The sequence below is a fragment of the Emys orbicularis genome, chromosome 10, assembly GCF_028017835.1.
Source record: "Emys orbicularis isolate rEmyOrb1 chromosome 10, rEmyOrb1.hap1, whole genome shotgun sequence".
In the NCBI taxonomy this organism is placed as follows: domain Eukaryota; kingdom Metazoa; phylum Chordata; order Testudines; family Emydidae; genus Emys; species Emys orbicularis.
Window position 1 is genome coordinate 44,291,064 of NC_088692.1, and position 18,183 is coordinate 44,309,246.

Genomic DNA, 18,183 nt, shown 5'->3' on the forward strand with positions numbered 1-18,183 from the left:
AAAAGGTCAAGGCGCTTCCAGTCCCTGTCGTAGGGAGTAGCTCGACAGTGTGATCGGTCGTGGAAGTTGACGGCATCCACCACGATGGAGTTGGGTGGTACGTGGGAGAATAGGAATTCAGATTCCTTAGCGGGGACATAGTATTTTTTGTCCACTTACTTGCAGGTTGGTCTTTGCTGGGTCTAAAATGGCTTAATCAATCAGGAGGGTGATCCTTGAGGAGTAGGCAGAGTGGAGAATGTCAAGGAGTGTCCATGACTTCCTCCAATGGTATCTAGAGAATGACTGCCACTCTCTTTGCCAGCTCCTGGGAGAGACAAAAGTTGTCTGCCAAAGATGGCGGACGAGGCATGATGGCTTCATCTGGAGAATAAGAGGATATGATCCTTGGTGTCGCTTCCCCCTCTATACCAGCTTGCTGTTCCTCTATGACTTGAGGCGGTTCTGAAGCTCTGGATGCTGCGGCCAAGGGGGGCCTGTTTCCAGGGTTCTTGGGCAAGGCTCGAAGACTAAGAGGCATGCTGGCGGTGCACCACCCAAGGGTCCCAATATAGCCATTGGGATGGTGGTGGCATAGAGCCTAGCGATGGCACCCATGGGTGGCCATACCAGGATGGTGCTGGTGGGGCCATCTGTGTGTATATCCTTGGTCTCTGTTGGTAGTAAGCACCATATGGAGCTTGGGAGGAGTACTGCAACACTACCTCCTCTGGCTCACTGTCTGAACCCTCACTAGAGGGCAGAGGGGCATGGCACGGCAACAGGGATACTTCCCGTACTCAGTGGAGGCTTGGTGCAAAGGTCTTGATACCAAGAGATGGGGACTCCGGTGCATCCGGCACGTGGAGGTCTCTGGAATGGTGGGATTCTGCCGGTACTGATTGTCCCGGCATTGGTGGTGGTGCCAGGGAGGACGGGGATCTTGTCCAGACTAGTTGCGCCAGTGCTGGGCGAGCCATCGTTGTTGGTGCCGATGTGGATTCGAGTATCAGGAGCATCTTTTTAGAAGATTGCTTACCCCGGTCCTTCAGGGCTGATGACTCAGTGCCCATGCCCATTGGGTCTGTAGGCCTGTCAGAAGTTTCAGTTGCTGTCGGTCTCTGTGATCCATAGGTGCTGGACTGAGATAATCTCGGTGCTGGTGATGCCGAAGATACCGAGTGAGATGGTGAATGATTATGGCTATCTTGGGGCTCACTGTAGGGACTTCCCACTCTCTTCTTAGATGATTTATGAGAGGGATCTGCAGCCTGTTTCCTTGACCCACAGCCCTTAGATGTAGAATGCTGCGGGGAAGGTTCATGTCTATCAGGCGACTGGGGTTGGAGAGCTGCCTCCATGAAGATGATCTTCTGGCAGAGCTCTGTCTTTGCGGGATCTTGGCTGGAGTTGATGGCAAAGACCACACTTCTGTTGTGTATGGCCTTCCCCGAGGCAGTGAATGCACTGAGAGTGCTTGTCTGCAATCGGGATGGCCTCTTTAAAAGTGAGGCACTTTCTGAAGTTGACGAACCAGGCATACCCCATTGGGTGGGAAGGATCCCCAACACGGGAGAAAGAACGGGAAATAAATTAATGTATTTTTTATTTTATTTTCAAGGGTAAAATAAGAAAGGAGAAGATGACTACAACTAGAACTATAAGTAGTAGACCAACTAACTATAGGTATGTAAATTAAGTGATAGTCTTAATGGACTGCTAATGACTTCATCTCTTGCTGGGGTGGTTGAGAAGGAACTGAGGGGGGTTAGCCAACGTGAGCTGGAGAGACAGCACACAAAGAGAGACAGTACGTATGCGGGCCTAACGGACACTTCTAGCAAAGTTCTCCGATCACCAGCACAGGGATGCAAGCACTCCTACACTGCAGCACCTATAGGGACACTACTTGAAGAAGAACAAACCTTTCTTCAGCAGTAGTTGAGGAAAAAGTCCTATGCAGCATTGCCAACCCCAACTGTTCAAAAATCATCAGTTAGGCACCTAAAATCAGGAGACTGGATTAAATCATGAACCTTAAAAAAAAAAACACGATACATTAGGAGTTCTTTTTTACTTGTTTTCTGGTTTTTGAGCCTTTTGGGCACACTAAGGTCATGTTTTCAAGTTTTTCTCCACAAACACAAGGACTAGAAAGTTACTTTATGTTTTAAATGAAAGCTGAGATTTTCATGTTTTCATATAACGTCACTGATTAAATCTCAGGAAAAGCTTCCTAACTGTACGAACAGTAGGACAATGGAACAGACTGGCAAGGAAAATCGTGGAATCTCCTTCACTGTAGGTTTTAAATAAGAGTCTGGATAAACATCTGTCTTGGATGAGCCTTGTGGTCCCTTCTGATCCTATGGTTCTATGATTCTAAGAAAGCTAAATTTAAGCTAAAGTGAAAATAGCTGGAAGCTAACTTAGAGATAGTGAATGCTCCCTGCTCTTTGACCAATCTTGCAGGTGAAAAATAAGATACCGGGGGACAGGTCTGGGGCAGAGGGGTTCTGCAACCTACAGATGCTCATTAGGCATCAGCTTCTACCAGCAGCTGTAATGCTATCAACAGTTCTGTAGTTTGTAAGCACAGTTTACAGCTTCTATAGTTCTGATAGCTGCCTAGGTAATTCACGAGGAGATGACGAATTTAGGGCTGATTTTGATAACTAAATTTCTATGCACTAAAGTTCTCAGAATAGTTTGGCTCATCTCATTTTTGTTCTATAATTAATGAATTTAAGCAAACTGTCATTATTAATTACAAGGTTTTTCTCAGTAGCTGCTATTAAGATGTGATTTCTCAGATATTTAAAACATGTCTCTCTCTCTTCTTTCCCATCCATTAATTGCAGATCATTTTATCCATTTATTTTCTGTAATTTGATCACAATTCTCTCTTTTATGTAATCTCCCCTTCATTGACTTCCAAAGAATATTAATATCAGGAATGCCCCCACTCTGTTCCCTCCCTCCCCCAAATCCCACACCAGCAACAGCAGAGGACTGCCATTTTAAGTCTATGCAAAGAATCAGCATTGGGGTAGGACTGACTTTATTCATCTCATTGAAATGGTTAACAGTTCCAGAAAGACACAAGTGAATACCTAATTCAAAGGTAGTTCCATGAGCTGTCATACTCCAAGTACTTGATCTTCGACCTTTAGTCACCATCACAGAGAATTCATACAAGGTGTTTGGTTTTAAACTGGTCACTAAATAGCTCAAGGTGGTTGTGTTTGCAGTCTGAAAGAAACACAAAGTATAAGGAACTTCTGAAGCAAAAAACACCATTTACAAGGTGTCAAATACGCTTGGCTAAGGTAAGTGCCTAAAGCATTATTATAACATTACCAACACTTGAAAACCATAGCCATTAATTCTCTCAATATTCTTTTTTGCTCTACCATGCAAATTCATTAATCATTTACTCTATCTGAAACGAGAAGTTCCTTTTGTAATCAGCAAGAGCATTCAATACTAGTCGATCATAAATGTAAATGTAAATGTAAAATGTAAAATGCACAAGGTCTAGGACATACTTGTTATGCAGCAAGACTTTTAGCTGTCTACTGGTGGTGTTTAATTTACAGTGCTCCACTAAATGAACTAACTATGGGAAAGAATGATAAAGGGAAGCTAAAATTAAAAATCGATCTTGCAATTTGAGTATTTTTCAAAAATTATGTCAGAATTCTAAGATGAAATCTAATGAGTTCAAAAACTAGCTAAAAAATGTTGGTTCTCTGAGACTCCAGGAAAAAAATGGTTTTATTTTCTATACCTGTATGCTGGTTTGCAGAAAGGAGGACCATCTGTGGACAGACTTTCTTAAATCACTCATGGCCTCCAGCACAGGTAATCAGAAATATGACTCATTTAGTTACCATTTCTGCCTTTGGGCTAAACTGTCCAGTATGTACTGAATGTGGCTTGAGTATAAATAGTACACCTGATGCATACATAAATAATATAACTGGTTCCTTATTTGGCTCTACCTCTAATCTAAAAGCAGAATGAAGTGACTGGCAACTTCAAAACTGGACAATGTGAATATATAGCCATAAACAATTGCTACCTTCAGAGAATTTTACTTACAGGTAATGCTTCTTTTTCTAAAGGTAAAGATTATCTATAAAGTCACATTCCTTGAAAATAATGAGAGAATACCGTCTGAATGAAAAGGACAGAAGTGTAAAGGCAATAAAACTCTTATTTCTGATGTAAAGTATACAATGAAACCTTTTTAAAGTATCCCAGTAAAAGATCAGGAAAATTTCTATTTGCCAAATGAAATGGAGTCACAGAGTGCTTTGAATGTTCAAAGAAATGAAAAGCTATTTTTGGATTTGACTAGTTCGGTTTCATCAGGATCAGTATGAATAGAGCCCTACAAAATTCATGGCCATGAAAAACGTGTCACAGACTGTGAAACCTGGTCTTTTGTGTGCTTTTACCCTATACTATACAGATTTCACAGGGGAGACCAGCGTTTCTCAAATTGAGGGTCCTGACCCAGAAGACGGTTGCAGAGGGGGGGGTCGCAAGATTATTTTAGGCGGGTTGCGGCACTGCCGCTCTTACTTCTGCACTGCTTTCAGAGCTGGGCGGCTGGATAGCGGCGGCTGCTGACTGAGGGCCCAGCTCTGCAGGCAGCAGCGTAGAAGTAAGGGTGACAATAGCATACCATGCCATCCTTATTTCTGCACTGATGCTGGCAGTGGCTCTGCCTTCAGAGCTGGGCTCCTGGCCAGCAGCTGCTGCTTTCCAGTTGCCCAGCTTTGAAGGCAGGGCCGCCCCTAGCAGCAGCGCAGAAGTAAGGGTGGCAGTACCGCAACCCCCCCCGCCCCCACAATAACCTCGCTACCCCCCACACACACACACAAATTCTTTTTGGGGCAGGACCCCTACCATTACAACATCATGAAATTTCAGATTTAAATAGCTGAAATCATGAAATTTATGGTTTTTAAAATCCTATGTCTGTGAAATTGACCAAAATGGACCATGAATTTGATAGGGCCCTAAGTATGAAGGAGAGAAAGAATAAAGACAGGGGAAATGACTGTCAGAAATTTCAATTTTAATCAGTCTTACCAAGGAATATTAGATGCATAGGCAAAGCAACCTACTTTTAAGAAAATTTAATCTTGGGTGGAGCAGTTATTGCAACCTAGAGGTTAATAGTTCCTTGTAATTGTTTACTGACTGCCACTTTAAAAAAAAGCAAAGTACTCCATTTGTAGTACTTGAGCTAACATGAAATCACATATTCAAAAGTGGTTTTCATCAGCTTTACACAGGAAGTACCACAGAGGATCATGACCCATCTAGCCCAATGTCCAACCTCTGACAGTAGCAAGTACAAGAAGCTTCAGAGGAACAAGTCACTCTGGTCTGGACAATTAGGTAATAATCTGTCCATAAGGCAAGTGTGACAAAGTTCCTCCTCCATCTTGGTGGGTCCTGCGCTTATTGGCGGATTTTCTTGCCTCAGAGATTCACCATGTGGGTTGGGGAACAGCCCAGAGACCTTCCCCTCTGGAAGAACCCACAGTCCAGGTCAATTGGGAGCTTTGGGGGGAACCCGGGCCCGCCCTCTACTCTGGGTTCCAGCCCAGGGCCCTGTGGACTGCAGCTGTCTATAGTGCCTCCTGTAACAGCTGCATGACAGCTACAACTCCCTGGGCTACTTCCCCATGGCCTCCTCCAAACACCTTCCTTATTCTCACCACAGGACCTTCCTCCTGGTGTCTGATAGCGCTTGTGCTCCTCAGTCCTCCAGCAGCACACCCTCTCACTCTCAGCTCCTTGCGCCTCTTGCTCCCAGCTCCTCACACTCGCACCACAAACTGAAGTGAGCTCCTTTTTAAAACCCAGGTGCCCTGATTAGCCTGCCTTAATTGATTCTAGCAGCTTCTTAATTGGCTCCAGGTGTCCTAATTAGCCTGCCTGCCTTAACTGGTTCTAGCAGGTTCCTGATTACTCTAGTACAGCCCCTGCTCTGGTCACTCAGGGAACAGAAAACTACTCATCCAGTGACCAGTATATTTGTCCTCTACCAGACTCCTGTACCCCACTGGTCTGGGTCTGTCACACAAGTTACACCCTGAAATAGGAGAGTTAATAAACTTTATACTTTTCCCCCCTTGCCAGAGTAAACATGGATATTCTTCTTTATCCATATGAATGTTCAATTCTTTTTTGAATCCTATTAAGCTCTTGGCCTCAGTCACACCTGGCAGGTATGAGTTTTACAGGTTAATTGTGCATTGTGTAAAGAAGAATTTTCTTCTGTCTGTTTTAAATTTGGTGCCTGCCTTTCAGTTTCATTGAATGCCCTTTCACACAATACAAGGCCAAGGAGACAAACTGGAGTGGCCTGATATACCGTACTTTCAATTTCATTCATTGTTTTGTTCCATTTACTATTTTAAGAAAGTGGCAGTGATATCCCATGATACTAAATACTGCTTAACTAGTACTATAATTATATATGATAAATTTTATCCTGCAAAAATCTATTTTCCTTCTATAGGTTTCTAAAAGAGCTAAACTCCAGAAACGAGTGGTTTACTTATTTGGAACCCACCATCTGATGAATGCACTTTGTGTGTAGGACAACTGCATTCAAGCAACAAAGACAATTTGAAAAATGCTCTCTGACATGTCAAACCAATGCATCCTCTTGGTTGGCAGCAGGTAGAATACTTCAGCTTCAGGAGATACTTCCTATCTGTTCTAGTGTCATGAAGCTCTTCATAGTTACCCTACGTACAAACTCAGGAAAAGCGAGTTCCTGGATTTGTAATCTCAGAACTTCTATTTGAGGTTTACAACCTCATCTTGTTCTAAATTTTTCTCCAATTTCAACGTACGAGGGGGAATCAAAAGCAGCAAGTTATGAATGGATTGTGTCAACATGCAGTTAGCTGAAGACACTGATGGGTGAAACACTGGCTTGAACATCTGCAGGACTGGAGGCATCAAGATTGAGGTAATTGCAAATCCGTAATGTGAGTCACTAAATGTACTCAGAAATAGGAACAGATCTGGTGATGGATCTACTGGAGACCTAAAACCTATTCTCCATAACAGAAGGAAAAAGCTTTATATATATCATCTGCATGCTGGGGTCATCTGAGACATAGGCACTGCCACCTAACTGATGGATGTCCTAGCTCCTTCCTGAAAAGGGATCAGCAGTAAGGGATCTACACAACTTCCTGGAATCCCATCTTGAGATGTTTAAGGGAAGAATCTATCATTGACTTAGAGTTGAACACCCGAGATGTGCTGAGACAACAAAATTACACTTAATGACCTTTCATGGGCCTACACTATTGTGGAACTTGGCATAAGAAGAAGATTCTTCTGAAACTGCAGATTCGGAAGGCAGCTTCTGATTCCTAATGGGATGAACTGCACAGGGTTACTTTGATAAGGGACAAGGCATGTTCTTCCTTAGAAGCTTGTCAGAATTCTGAACCTCCTCTGCCAGAAACTGTGAGATGAAAGTGCCATGCAAACACTGCATCCAGCTGGTTCCAAGTCAGAGAACTTGGTTGGTCAGTGGCAATTAGTCTGACAGAGAACCTATGAGTAACTCCACTGAGACTGATAGCCCCAGTATGTTCACTTAATAGTAAGGTCACTGGAAATGGGCTTGGCAACAATGCACATTCATCAGTTCATACTAATTAAGAGTACCAAGGATCTGGCTGAAATCCACCAGCATAACGGACAGGACTGCTCAAGAGATTTTGCCCTTTAGTGGGCTGAAAATCAGCAGTCGTTATTGCTCCATAAAACAGTAAAGAGTATGTGGCTGAATCAGAGAAAAAACAAACAGTGCACAGACTGTTAATGCTCTGGGATAGATGATGATGGCAACACAAATGGGTCTGATGCTTATGTGTTCTGAGGAAAACACTTTGCATTGAGGAATTTTGAACAATTTTATTTCATTATTATGTATTATGTTTGGTCCATTATTTATGAATCCACTCTCCTGAGTCATCTGGTCACCAGCACAGAGCATTATGGGAGCAATTCATATAGTACTGTATCTTCGATAGGGTCTTAACTCATAAAGCTACAAGCACTGTATAAATGGCTCCCGAGATGCCCAGTGCACGTGACTCAGGAATGTGGATTCATAAATAATACTTGCCTTTAGAGGCATAACACACAAACCATGTATCTTTTCACACCAATATAACATTTGTGGTTTGTAATAAGATTGCTCTGTAAAGGAGCATAAAAGGAGCTCCATTAACTGGCAAATGTAATAACCATTTCTTTTGAGGCTCATTTCTAACTTGAAATGTACAGTCAGCATTTTTCAGGCCTTCAAGTCACTGTTAGCCCAAAGAAATCTTGAAATCAACTGTCTCTGGTATGGTATATACAGAAAAGTCTGAGAAGCAGGGAATGTCATAATGCAATAGTTATAAATTTTTTATACAATCACCATCATAAAAATAGTTTTATCATCAACTTAGTATGACCCGAAAGGCTTGTCTTTTTCCTTTTACATGAAGTAGGGTAAATATCTTTCAGTTTGACTCACCCCATTAATTCAGATTCCCATCACTACTGTCTGAAGAGAAGCCATTAGTAACATACACAGTATTACTGTGCTACTGGCCCCATAAAGGTGAGCCCATGTCCTTCACGCAAGCAGATTATGCCAAGGCCAAATGAAGAATACAAACTCTATATTTTTTAGCATCCAAACTCCAGCAGAGGAAATTAATCCTGCAAGTGTCTTCCTCCACCTACCTTCACCCCAAAAAGGAGATTATTCTTCTATCCACTCACATATATCACTCCATATTATACAGAACTATTGACAGAAAAATAGACCCCAAAATGTCCAGTTAGATCAAGTTTATAAAAACCTTTAAAGTGATTACTAAACTGAGGGATATTGTTGTAAATGGGAGTCCATTCATGCCAAATTCAATTGGACCCAAATCTAAACTGTTTGCTCATCAAATATCTCAGCGCTCTAATCACAATTAACACAAAACAGAGCATCGAATCTGTGTTCATTACATTGTACCAACTGTGTTGATGTTGTTCAGCCTCCAGTACCTTGTACTTCGTGTTTGCAGGAATGTTTGTTTTCCAGCGGACCGTGTAGTAGCGAGCATCTGTGATCTTCTGATTTTTCGGCAGAGAGTTGTCTGCCCAAGTGATCCTTATGGTGTCATGGCTCAGAATGGAAGCCTGAACTCCCACCGGTGGCATCATGGGGGAGGGATCTGGCACTGGAGTGTATGGAGCATTAATAACAAATAAATCAACTTCGGAAGTGTCTAGAGGATTGATGGGTAAAAAGTCGTGTATTATAATTAAAAAGGGAGAATGTGGCATTTTAATGTAAACAAAAACAAAAAAGGAAATGCAGGGTAATACAATGGAATGAAAGATGAGGAATGGAGAAAAAGAGAGAAAAGCCAGAGTTAATAGGGAACATAAGATTAGCAAAGTAATTATTCCATCCCGATCGCTTCTTAATGCAAAGGTTATGAATAAAAATATCCTGTAAAGTTCATCACGTAACCATGCTAACGTCTATGAACTTCAATCACCATATAAAGTACTTTCAGGATAAGATACTAGTTCAAACCTTTGGCTTTATTTGCCTCAAAAACATCCACTTATTTCTTCTCCAGAAAACAATGATATGAGAAGAACAAGATGGACTTCTTAGGTATAAGTAATTAGTGTTTCATACAAGATTACTGGAGAAGTATCTTTCAGAGCATTTTTGGGGGAAAAATCCATGTTATATGAAATATTCAGTGACTCAGGGAATTCAAACTCCAAGGTACTCTAGAAAACCTAGCAGAATTCCTGGTCTTCAAAAGAAAGATTAAACTCACAACAATGTTCACATCTGATGAATTATGTCTTAAAACAAGGCCAAAATGCTACACAATGTTAGCAATGCCAAGAAGCAGAACGAGACATAGGATAACAGCAACACAGAGGCTAATGGATTACTCTGCTTAAAGCCCAAGATAATATCAGGTTTATTATCGGTTTATTACAAGATGAAAAACATTATCCTAATGCCTCATTTAATGTAGTTACTGCAAAACAAGACCTAAACACATCATACAGAGAATGCATGCATTATAATCAGCATCTCAGCTTGAAAGATAAATGCTATCCTTTTTCTGAGACATACATAAAAGGAAAAAATTAGGGCCAGATTTTTCAAAGTGTACATGTATCATCTGCACTACACAGTTAAAGCCACATTCTGAAATCAGAACATTTATAAGTTTTTGTAGGGTAAATTCTAGAATTTAAAACCAAAACCAAACATAGAGTTTTGGGTAGTTTAACAACTGAAGTTAACCACAAAGGCAATAATGTGAACCAGTTTAGGACACAGAGAATAAAACTCTATTGCATTATGCATTTTCTCATGTCTTTGATTGTTTCCTGGGACTCAAGGCTATAATTTTCACCTATGAGTAAAAGAAGGCAAACACTGTCCTTTACCTGTATGAGGCCTGGTCACTGCACTCTCATAGAGTGGGATTCCTTCACCAACATTGTTAAATGCTTTCAGAGTTATGACATAGTGGGAACTTGGATCTGATGGAAGAAAAATTCACATGTAGTTGTAGTGCAATTTCTCATTGCAAATTGTTAGTTACTTCTATTTTCTGCCTGTAGTTTCTCTATACATCACTCACTGCTTTACTTGTTAACAGAGAAATGCATCCAATAAGCAGCAAAACTAGAACTGCGAGTTTTCTCAAAGACTTCTTCTTCCAGCATGCTTCGTGTATCAGAACGTACAAGAGTTCTCGCATACTGTAGGACGTCTGTATTCATACCAAGTCTTTAACTGGAGCAAGATTGAGATAACATTGAGGAAAAATACCCCAACAGTTTCTATAATATTACCATATTATCCTAGGCCCTGTTCTACTATCCTAGGCCCCAATATAGTTCCGTATTGTCACACATTTCACTTCAAAGCACTTTCACTAGATGCCACAAAACAGCCTGTAAGGGTTTGTTTTCCAAATCTTTAGACCTTTTCTTATTTGGAGAGCTCATTTTTTAGTGATAGAACAGTGGGGTGGTGCTCATCACAAGGGTTTCTTATAATACTCGAAGGAAAATCTAATACTTGCAAGGTATGAACAAATCAATGCTTCCTCTCAATGAACTTGGGATGCTGGCTTTTTTCTCTTTTTAACAGGAAACAGAATTTATGATAAATTTCAGTTAAGTTTCGAACCTCAATGTAGAATCTTCATGTAGCAGGGCAGTCACTCCGCTCTGGTTAAGAAGGGGTTAAAAGCAGCCAAGGGCGGCTGGTTGGGTAGTCAGCCACACCTTGATAAGAGGGCAGGCTGAGGGAGTGAAAGAGAGACTGGCTCCAGCTGAGGAGCAGAGAGAGCCAGGCTGCCTGGGACAACAAGCGGGGTACCTGAGGCAGAGCAGGGCTGGGGAAAGACAGGCAGAGCTGAGGAGCTCTGGCCTGGTGAGTCCCCAGGCTGAGGCCTTGCTAAAGGCCAGGGGAGGTACTAGGGCTGCAGGGAGGCAGCCGGGGCTAGAAAGGCAGCAGATCCAAACCCCCTTGCCGATGATGAGTGGCCACTTCGGACTGCAGTTTGCCCCTGAGAGAAGGAGCTAGATGAGGACTGGCAGTGGGTCACTGAGGCGAGGTGGGTTTAGGGGATTGGGGTTCCCCGGGGAGGGGAGACCCAGAGTGTGGGGACACTGCTGTGGGGCAGCACCCCAAGGTAAGGGGTCCGGGAGGGATGCGGGGCCTGAAGTGCTATAAGTGGTGAAGATCAGGAGGAAGGAGGCACCAATAGGAAGACACCGGCCAGCAGGAGGCACTCCGAGGCTGGAACAGAGTTAATTCCCGGATGACCAGCAGGAGGCACAGTGGCGGTGAGTGCCCACCGTGCTACACTTCATAATGGAAGAATCTTTGAAAAACACAGTTCTGTTTTTTTTTTTTTAAGCTGTTACTTGGAAAATACCAATACAAATCAGAGTTAAAATTTAGAAAACCATGTTAGTGAATGTTCCTTACCCAAGTTCTCAATGGTGTAATAGCGTTGTTTGTAGTCCACTTTGATAGTCTGTGCATGAGGACTGCCAATGCCATACCCTATAGCGTATCCTCTTACCACAATGTTCTGGTTTTCAGGAGGAGTCCAGCTCACTACAATACTTGTAACAAGTGGGCGAACATGTAGGGAGCTTGGAACTTCTGGAACACGAGTTTCTGTTACAAAAAGAAAAATGCAATTTAAGGGATTTATCATTAACAAAAATCACGAAACCAAGTATTCTTACAAGCTTGTCAGACCCAATTTAACTCCTTGTGCTGCCAAAATTAACCTAATTTTATATTCTAATATATACAGAAATTCACACTTCTAATACTTTTCATAAAGGAGAACTTTTACACTAGAGCAAAATATTACCTACAGAGACAAATCCATTTAACTTTCTGGCTTTTGTTTATTTTCCTTGCCACTTTGCAGTTTTTCAAAATTTGCTTAAAATAAAGGATTTACCCCACTCCATGCTCACGAACCATTTACTTCTTATGTATGTTACTGCAGCACAGTCACATTGCTGACTTTTTGGCATCAAAAATATTTCCATGACAACAGACTGATGACATAGCAAAAAGATTATGACTTCACTGTAGAATTAAGTAGACAACTGCCAATAAGAAGTTATTAGATTTGCTACATAAATCACTTGTGATTTGTCCAGTGAACTCAAGGTTAGTAGTCCCTCTTTAAATCTATAAGCCCCCTTTACTTACCAAAGCAAGTACTCAGACATATTGTGACTATGTGGCTAATGTTTAATACTCTCATAAATCTGCATCACCTCACTGGTCTAGTTATGAGCCCACTGCATGCAATCTTACTGCTGAGACATCATCAGAAAGGAGCACCTGTGGAATCCACATTAAGTGTCTGAACATAGCAAACACTCAATCAGGGTCCAATCAAATAGGTCAAAACTGAGTAGCTGGGTTCAGATGGATTTCCATAGCACTATCAGAAGCATAGCACCAAAGTAATTTTAATGAAGGGCTTTTAACACCATTGTTAATTGAAAAATAAGCAACTAAACAAACTTAATATATATGTCTGTACCTTTAACTAAATTGCTTGAAAGTAAAGGAAAAATAGCTGCTTTTTATTTGCATTACTTTCTCCATCCAGTGGAACCTGCAGTGGCAGATGTTAAATATTTCAAATAAAAGATAAGATGGATGAATATTAGGTACACACACACACAAAATCTATTCCGCTAGTTCTGCTGGCTCCTGCCTGCAGGGTTTCTCACTTAATGAACTGTGTTTTATTTATTGAAAATATTCAACCAACTGCACTGATCTGGATGTCAGATCAGAACATGCCTATTGGCCTGCCTGACCTAGAGGGCTTATGGTCTCCATCTAATATTACTGGTCAATTAAAATTCACAATTATTCAATATAAAAAACTACATTAATACAATGTTAAAAATGAGATATTAAATTGTACAAACTCGGTCCATTCTAAACTTCTCACAACAGTGTACAGGGGCCATTCCATCAACTGGAGATCAGCTGTGTGCAGAGGTGCCACAGCCACCCCACTGCATGAGAGGCTGGGTAGTGCAAGCACCATTATGGTGGCACTACACTACCATAAGATTGCCTTATACAAGAGAATCTTCCACGAGCCAAGGTGAGCAGAGTATAAGGCTGTTTTAAACAAAAAAGGAGGAATAAAAAGGAAGGTGATAAAGAGAAAAAAAAAGAAATGCAAAAAAAGATTAACAGATTATTAAAACTGATCCTAGGACTCTATTCATAACCACTTCTAAACTGAAATTTCTGTTTGTGGCTACCTTTTGTATAAGCTACTAAAGGCAGTGTTCTCGCCAGCTCCCTAATGTTGCCTGCTATTTTGTGACTCTTTACCTTAGCCATTAGTCTCCAATGTGGAACCTGTTACATACTTTTTGAAAATTTAAAATATAGTGCATGTACTGAATTCCCCTTACCTACCATGGCAGCTATATATCATCAAATAACGTCAGCAGATTAGTTAAGCATGGCCTCACACACATTGGTTATCCTTAATCACCTCTGTTTTTCAAGATATTCTCTTACACTGTCACTGAATGCAGTTTCTAAGAGTTCTTGCATGAAATGATGAAGTGACACTTTTTAAAAGAATAGTTTGTTTCTTACCAAACTCAACTGCAGTTGGTCAGATTCTGGACGGCACCAGCTAAAGCATCTTTCCTCATTCAAATCCCTCCTAGAGACTCAGGATAGGATTTTTAAACCATCTAGAGGATTTAATTTTAAATGGAAGATGATATGGGTTTAAATTCCCTAGACTACTTTGAAAATCTTAACCTCGGTTCTTCCATCAGACCCAAATAGTTACCATTCTCAATCAAATGCCCTTTTACCCTCTCTCTACTATAAAGAAAGAAGAAGTGAGAGAGAAAGAAGTGTAGAAGAAGAAACAGCCTATCACCAGGGTGTGAATCTAAGTACTTAAGTCACCACATAATCTTATTATTGTTACCTTCATACACATTTTCCCTTTCTCTACTCAGTCTTTGTGCTTCCCACTCATTTCACCATGACTATAGTTAGGCCTCAACCTGCAATGTACAACGTGTGGGCAGACTACTGAACACACAGCCCCTCTGCAGTCAACAAGACACCCCCTAAGCAGAGCAGTCTGCCAAAGCACGGGACCTTTAAAGATTGGGGCATTAGACTGGAATTCTTTGGGGCATGCACTGTGTTTTATTTGCTTCATAAAACACTAGCCTGCTGTATAAATAATAAGTATACGATCACACTTTCGTTTGCCTCAAGGAACAACTTTTCCCCCACTTTTACAGGGTGAAAACATGTGGAGAATTAAAGTCAGGTACCCAATTACATTATTTCTTTTCAATTGACATTGAATAATTAATAATTGACGTTGGCACCCTGTAATTGGGTATTATTTAGTGGGGAAGGCAACACAATATGTAGAACGGAAAGTAAAGGAGCAGTATTTACATCTTCAGTTTTCAGGCCAATTTCTTGACAGGAATTTTATTACATTAGTGACTACTACTTAAATTATATATAAATAAAATGCATGTGTCCTGTTGTGCAATTAGAATATAGGAAGCACAACTGAGCAAAATTATGTTTGCTTTGGAAAAAAATCTGCCAAATTTTGTAGTTACCCTGGTCCACGAATTTTGAGGTCTTTAAAGTCAGAAACATGCTTATGGTCCTTACCATCTAGATCACTCTCAAAAGTTTCTGCTGATATCCAATCAGTAGCTGGTCCTGTACCATTGCTTGTTAAGGCAGCCACACGGAAACTGTATTCTGTACCTCGCTCAAGACCTAATATAAAAACAATATACAAGTTACTAAAATAGGAGCTCTAATGGTGATCAAAGAATCACAATTTCTAATTAAAACATCAAGAATCTCACTATCAGACTGACAGTAAAAGCTTGTTAATGCAAAACTAAATGCGTGGATGCACACACTGTAGCTGCTGTTGTGACATCGTTTGGGTCGAGCCTGAAACAGAGCCAGCAAGTTAACTGCATTATGTTTTGGCCTTTCACCCTCGAGACTGCTGTTGAGCATAACCTGAGGTCAGGAATGGAAATCAGCACTACTTGCAGTGAGACTCCAGTAAGTGAAACTGACACAAATTATAGTGTAACAGCCAGACTGTGACAGCAGACACCCAGGACTATGGCACTCTGGAGACCTTCCCTGTAGGTCACTGGCAGAACAGCATGAATGTAGTTTGCAACATATATAGCCAGCTGATAAATGAAAGACTACTTTTCATGCTAGTAGCCCTTTGTCTGCACAACAGAAACCTCCACATTTCTATAATTAACCTTCTGCATTTAGTGCCAGCTATTGAGTGATCAAAGTATGTAGAAAGTGAATTATTCTTCTTAGAAAAACATCTACAAGCTATAACCAAAGCAATGGGAAGATAAATGTGTATATTAACTATTACAGTGTATCAAACATACATATGAATAAGAGCATCCACCATTACCCCCAAAACCTACCACTGTGCCATTTAAAGTATTTTAAATAAAGAACATAAACCTTTACTGACATGGTTTGAAAAACACTTCCTCTGTGGGCAATTATTCCATACTTGTCCATTATGGGATTTCTTGCACCTTCCTTTGAAACATCTGGTACAGATCAGTGTCACAGACAAGATACTGAATTAGATGGACCACTGGTGCAATCCAATGTGGCAATTCCTATGTAGTGGGAGCTAAGAATTCAAGATGATATCCAAAGAGCCTTAAAAAACCCAGGATTCAAAGGATAATGTAACATCTTGGAGGAAACGATCCAAGGAAAAAACAAAAAACAAAACTTAAAAATCCCCCGAGAGTAAAATCTTTGTGGTACAACTAAAGTAATATTAGTTTCACAGATCAACTAATTTTTAAATGAACACTAGAATTAAAAATCAGTTCAGCATCACCTTCATTATTCACATTTTAGTTTATTATAATAAATGTTTAGCATTTATTTCTCGTATTTGTGTATTTGCACTATTCAGAGCACTCAATTTCAGTTTTGTTTATAAACAATTTCTAATCAGTTCCACTTTACTATTTTCATACAACAGAATGCTGTAAAGTCTGGATTGTGAAGGCTATTTTTAAAGGAATACCATTTCTCTGAAAATTTTCCATTGACCTGTCAACTGATGTTAAGTTTACAAAATTCAGATTGTTCTGACAGAGCCTATTTAAATGTACTAATGATATGGGTTGCATGCTGAATTTCCCTAATGACAAGGATATGATGGGACGTAAACAAAACAAGTGTTTCTAAGTGTACTTTGGTTTGGCTTTACATGCCCTAAATAGAAGAGGTCCTGCTCCACTCTAGAACGCCACAACACCACTGAAACCCACTGTGCATGGAGCTGGCAGATCTGGGGACAAATCATGCAATTGCCTTTTTTAAGTGTGTGTTCATCTAGTTAGGCTATTATTTTTAGAGCCCTGCATGGATACAAAATTTGTATCCACATCTGATCTGCAAACATGGTCCACAAATTTGCAGGGCTCTAATTATTTTATCTCTTATAGCAAAAACAGTGGCTGGCTATTTGTGACTTTAGAGATTAAAAAATGAACAAAACATTTAGAATCACTTATGTGTTGAGTGTCCTGGTTACTTTTGTTATACGATGTATTCAGTACAATTCTGCTATCAACAATAAAAAACTTCCATTAGCACTTTTCAACCAAGGATCTCAAAATCCTTTACAAAGGTTCCACTTTGCAGATAAGGAAACTGAGGCACGGAGGACTTAAGGGACTTGTCCAGTACACACAGCAATCCAATGGCAGAAATAGGAATAGAACTTAGGTCATGACTTCAGTCCTGCCCTACCTGCTGTCCCATGCTGTCTCCAAACTTACCACAATTAGCTCACATAAAGCACATTTTCAGGTCACCTGTAAAGGCTAGGAGTGTATAGAACCTTGTTCCCAAACCTGCCATTCCCAGAAACAATCAGGACCTCCTCAGCTCCTTATAACAGGAGCATGGGGATAACTGTGACTTTTTTCAGTTTTGACTAAATGATGTAAAATAGCTTACCTTCGATTAGCTGGAAAAGTTGTGTCCCACCAATGCTCTCGGATACCTCACTCTTACGAGATGCTTTACGGTAGCGAATTTTGTAGCCGGTGATTTGACCATTGTGTGTTCCTGCAGGAGGGGGTTGCCAATGTATCATGATGCTCTGTGAAAGGTAAAATGCATTATAAATCACTGCCTCCCATCTAGCTGATCAAACTGCTTATTCCTAATGCTCCATGTAGTACTATCTTGCTTTAAGTATTGGTGCATACCAAAAAAAACCCAAAACCCCAAACAGTAAAACGGGAGGTTTAGGAAAGAATTTTTAACTAATCTGCAAAAATAGTCAAATTGTAAAATCTTTGTGCCTAAAATAAAAATGAATGTGCACATGGTTCTCTATTTTAAAGTACCCAGGAGGCTATCCCATAATAATGTTTATATGCACATATGTATACACACACACATATGAAATTATTATAAATCAAACATACAGGGCAGTAGTTAATCACTGGGAACACATTCTA

At 40.6% G+C, this 18,183-nt stretch overlaps 1 protein-coding gene across 1 annotated transcript in view; it reads right to left on the bottom strand.

Annotated features, from left to right (window-relative positions):
* The window catches only part of NEO1 (neogenin 1), a 527,807-nt gene that overhangs the window by 52,688 nt on the left and 456,936 nt on the right, over positions 1–18,183 (bottom strand). Inside the window, exons 13-18 of the mRNA XM_065411681.1 lie at positions 17,675–17,819; positions 15,302–15,412; positions 12,065–12,259; positions 10,507–10,602; positions 9,085–9,308; positions 3,093–3,231 (exon numbers count right to left, since the gene is read on the bottom strand). Of these exons, the coding sequence (XP_065267753.1) occupies positions 3,093–3,231; positions 9,085–9,308; positions 10,507–10,602; positions 12,065–12,259; positions 15,302–15,412; positions 17,675–17,819 (910 nt within the window). The remainder of the gene's footprint in view (positions 1–3,092; positions 3,232–9,084; positions 9,309–10,506; positions 10,603–12,064; positions 12,260–15,301; positions 15,413–17,674; positions 17,820–18,183) is intronic.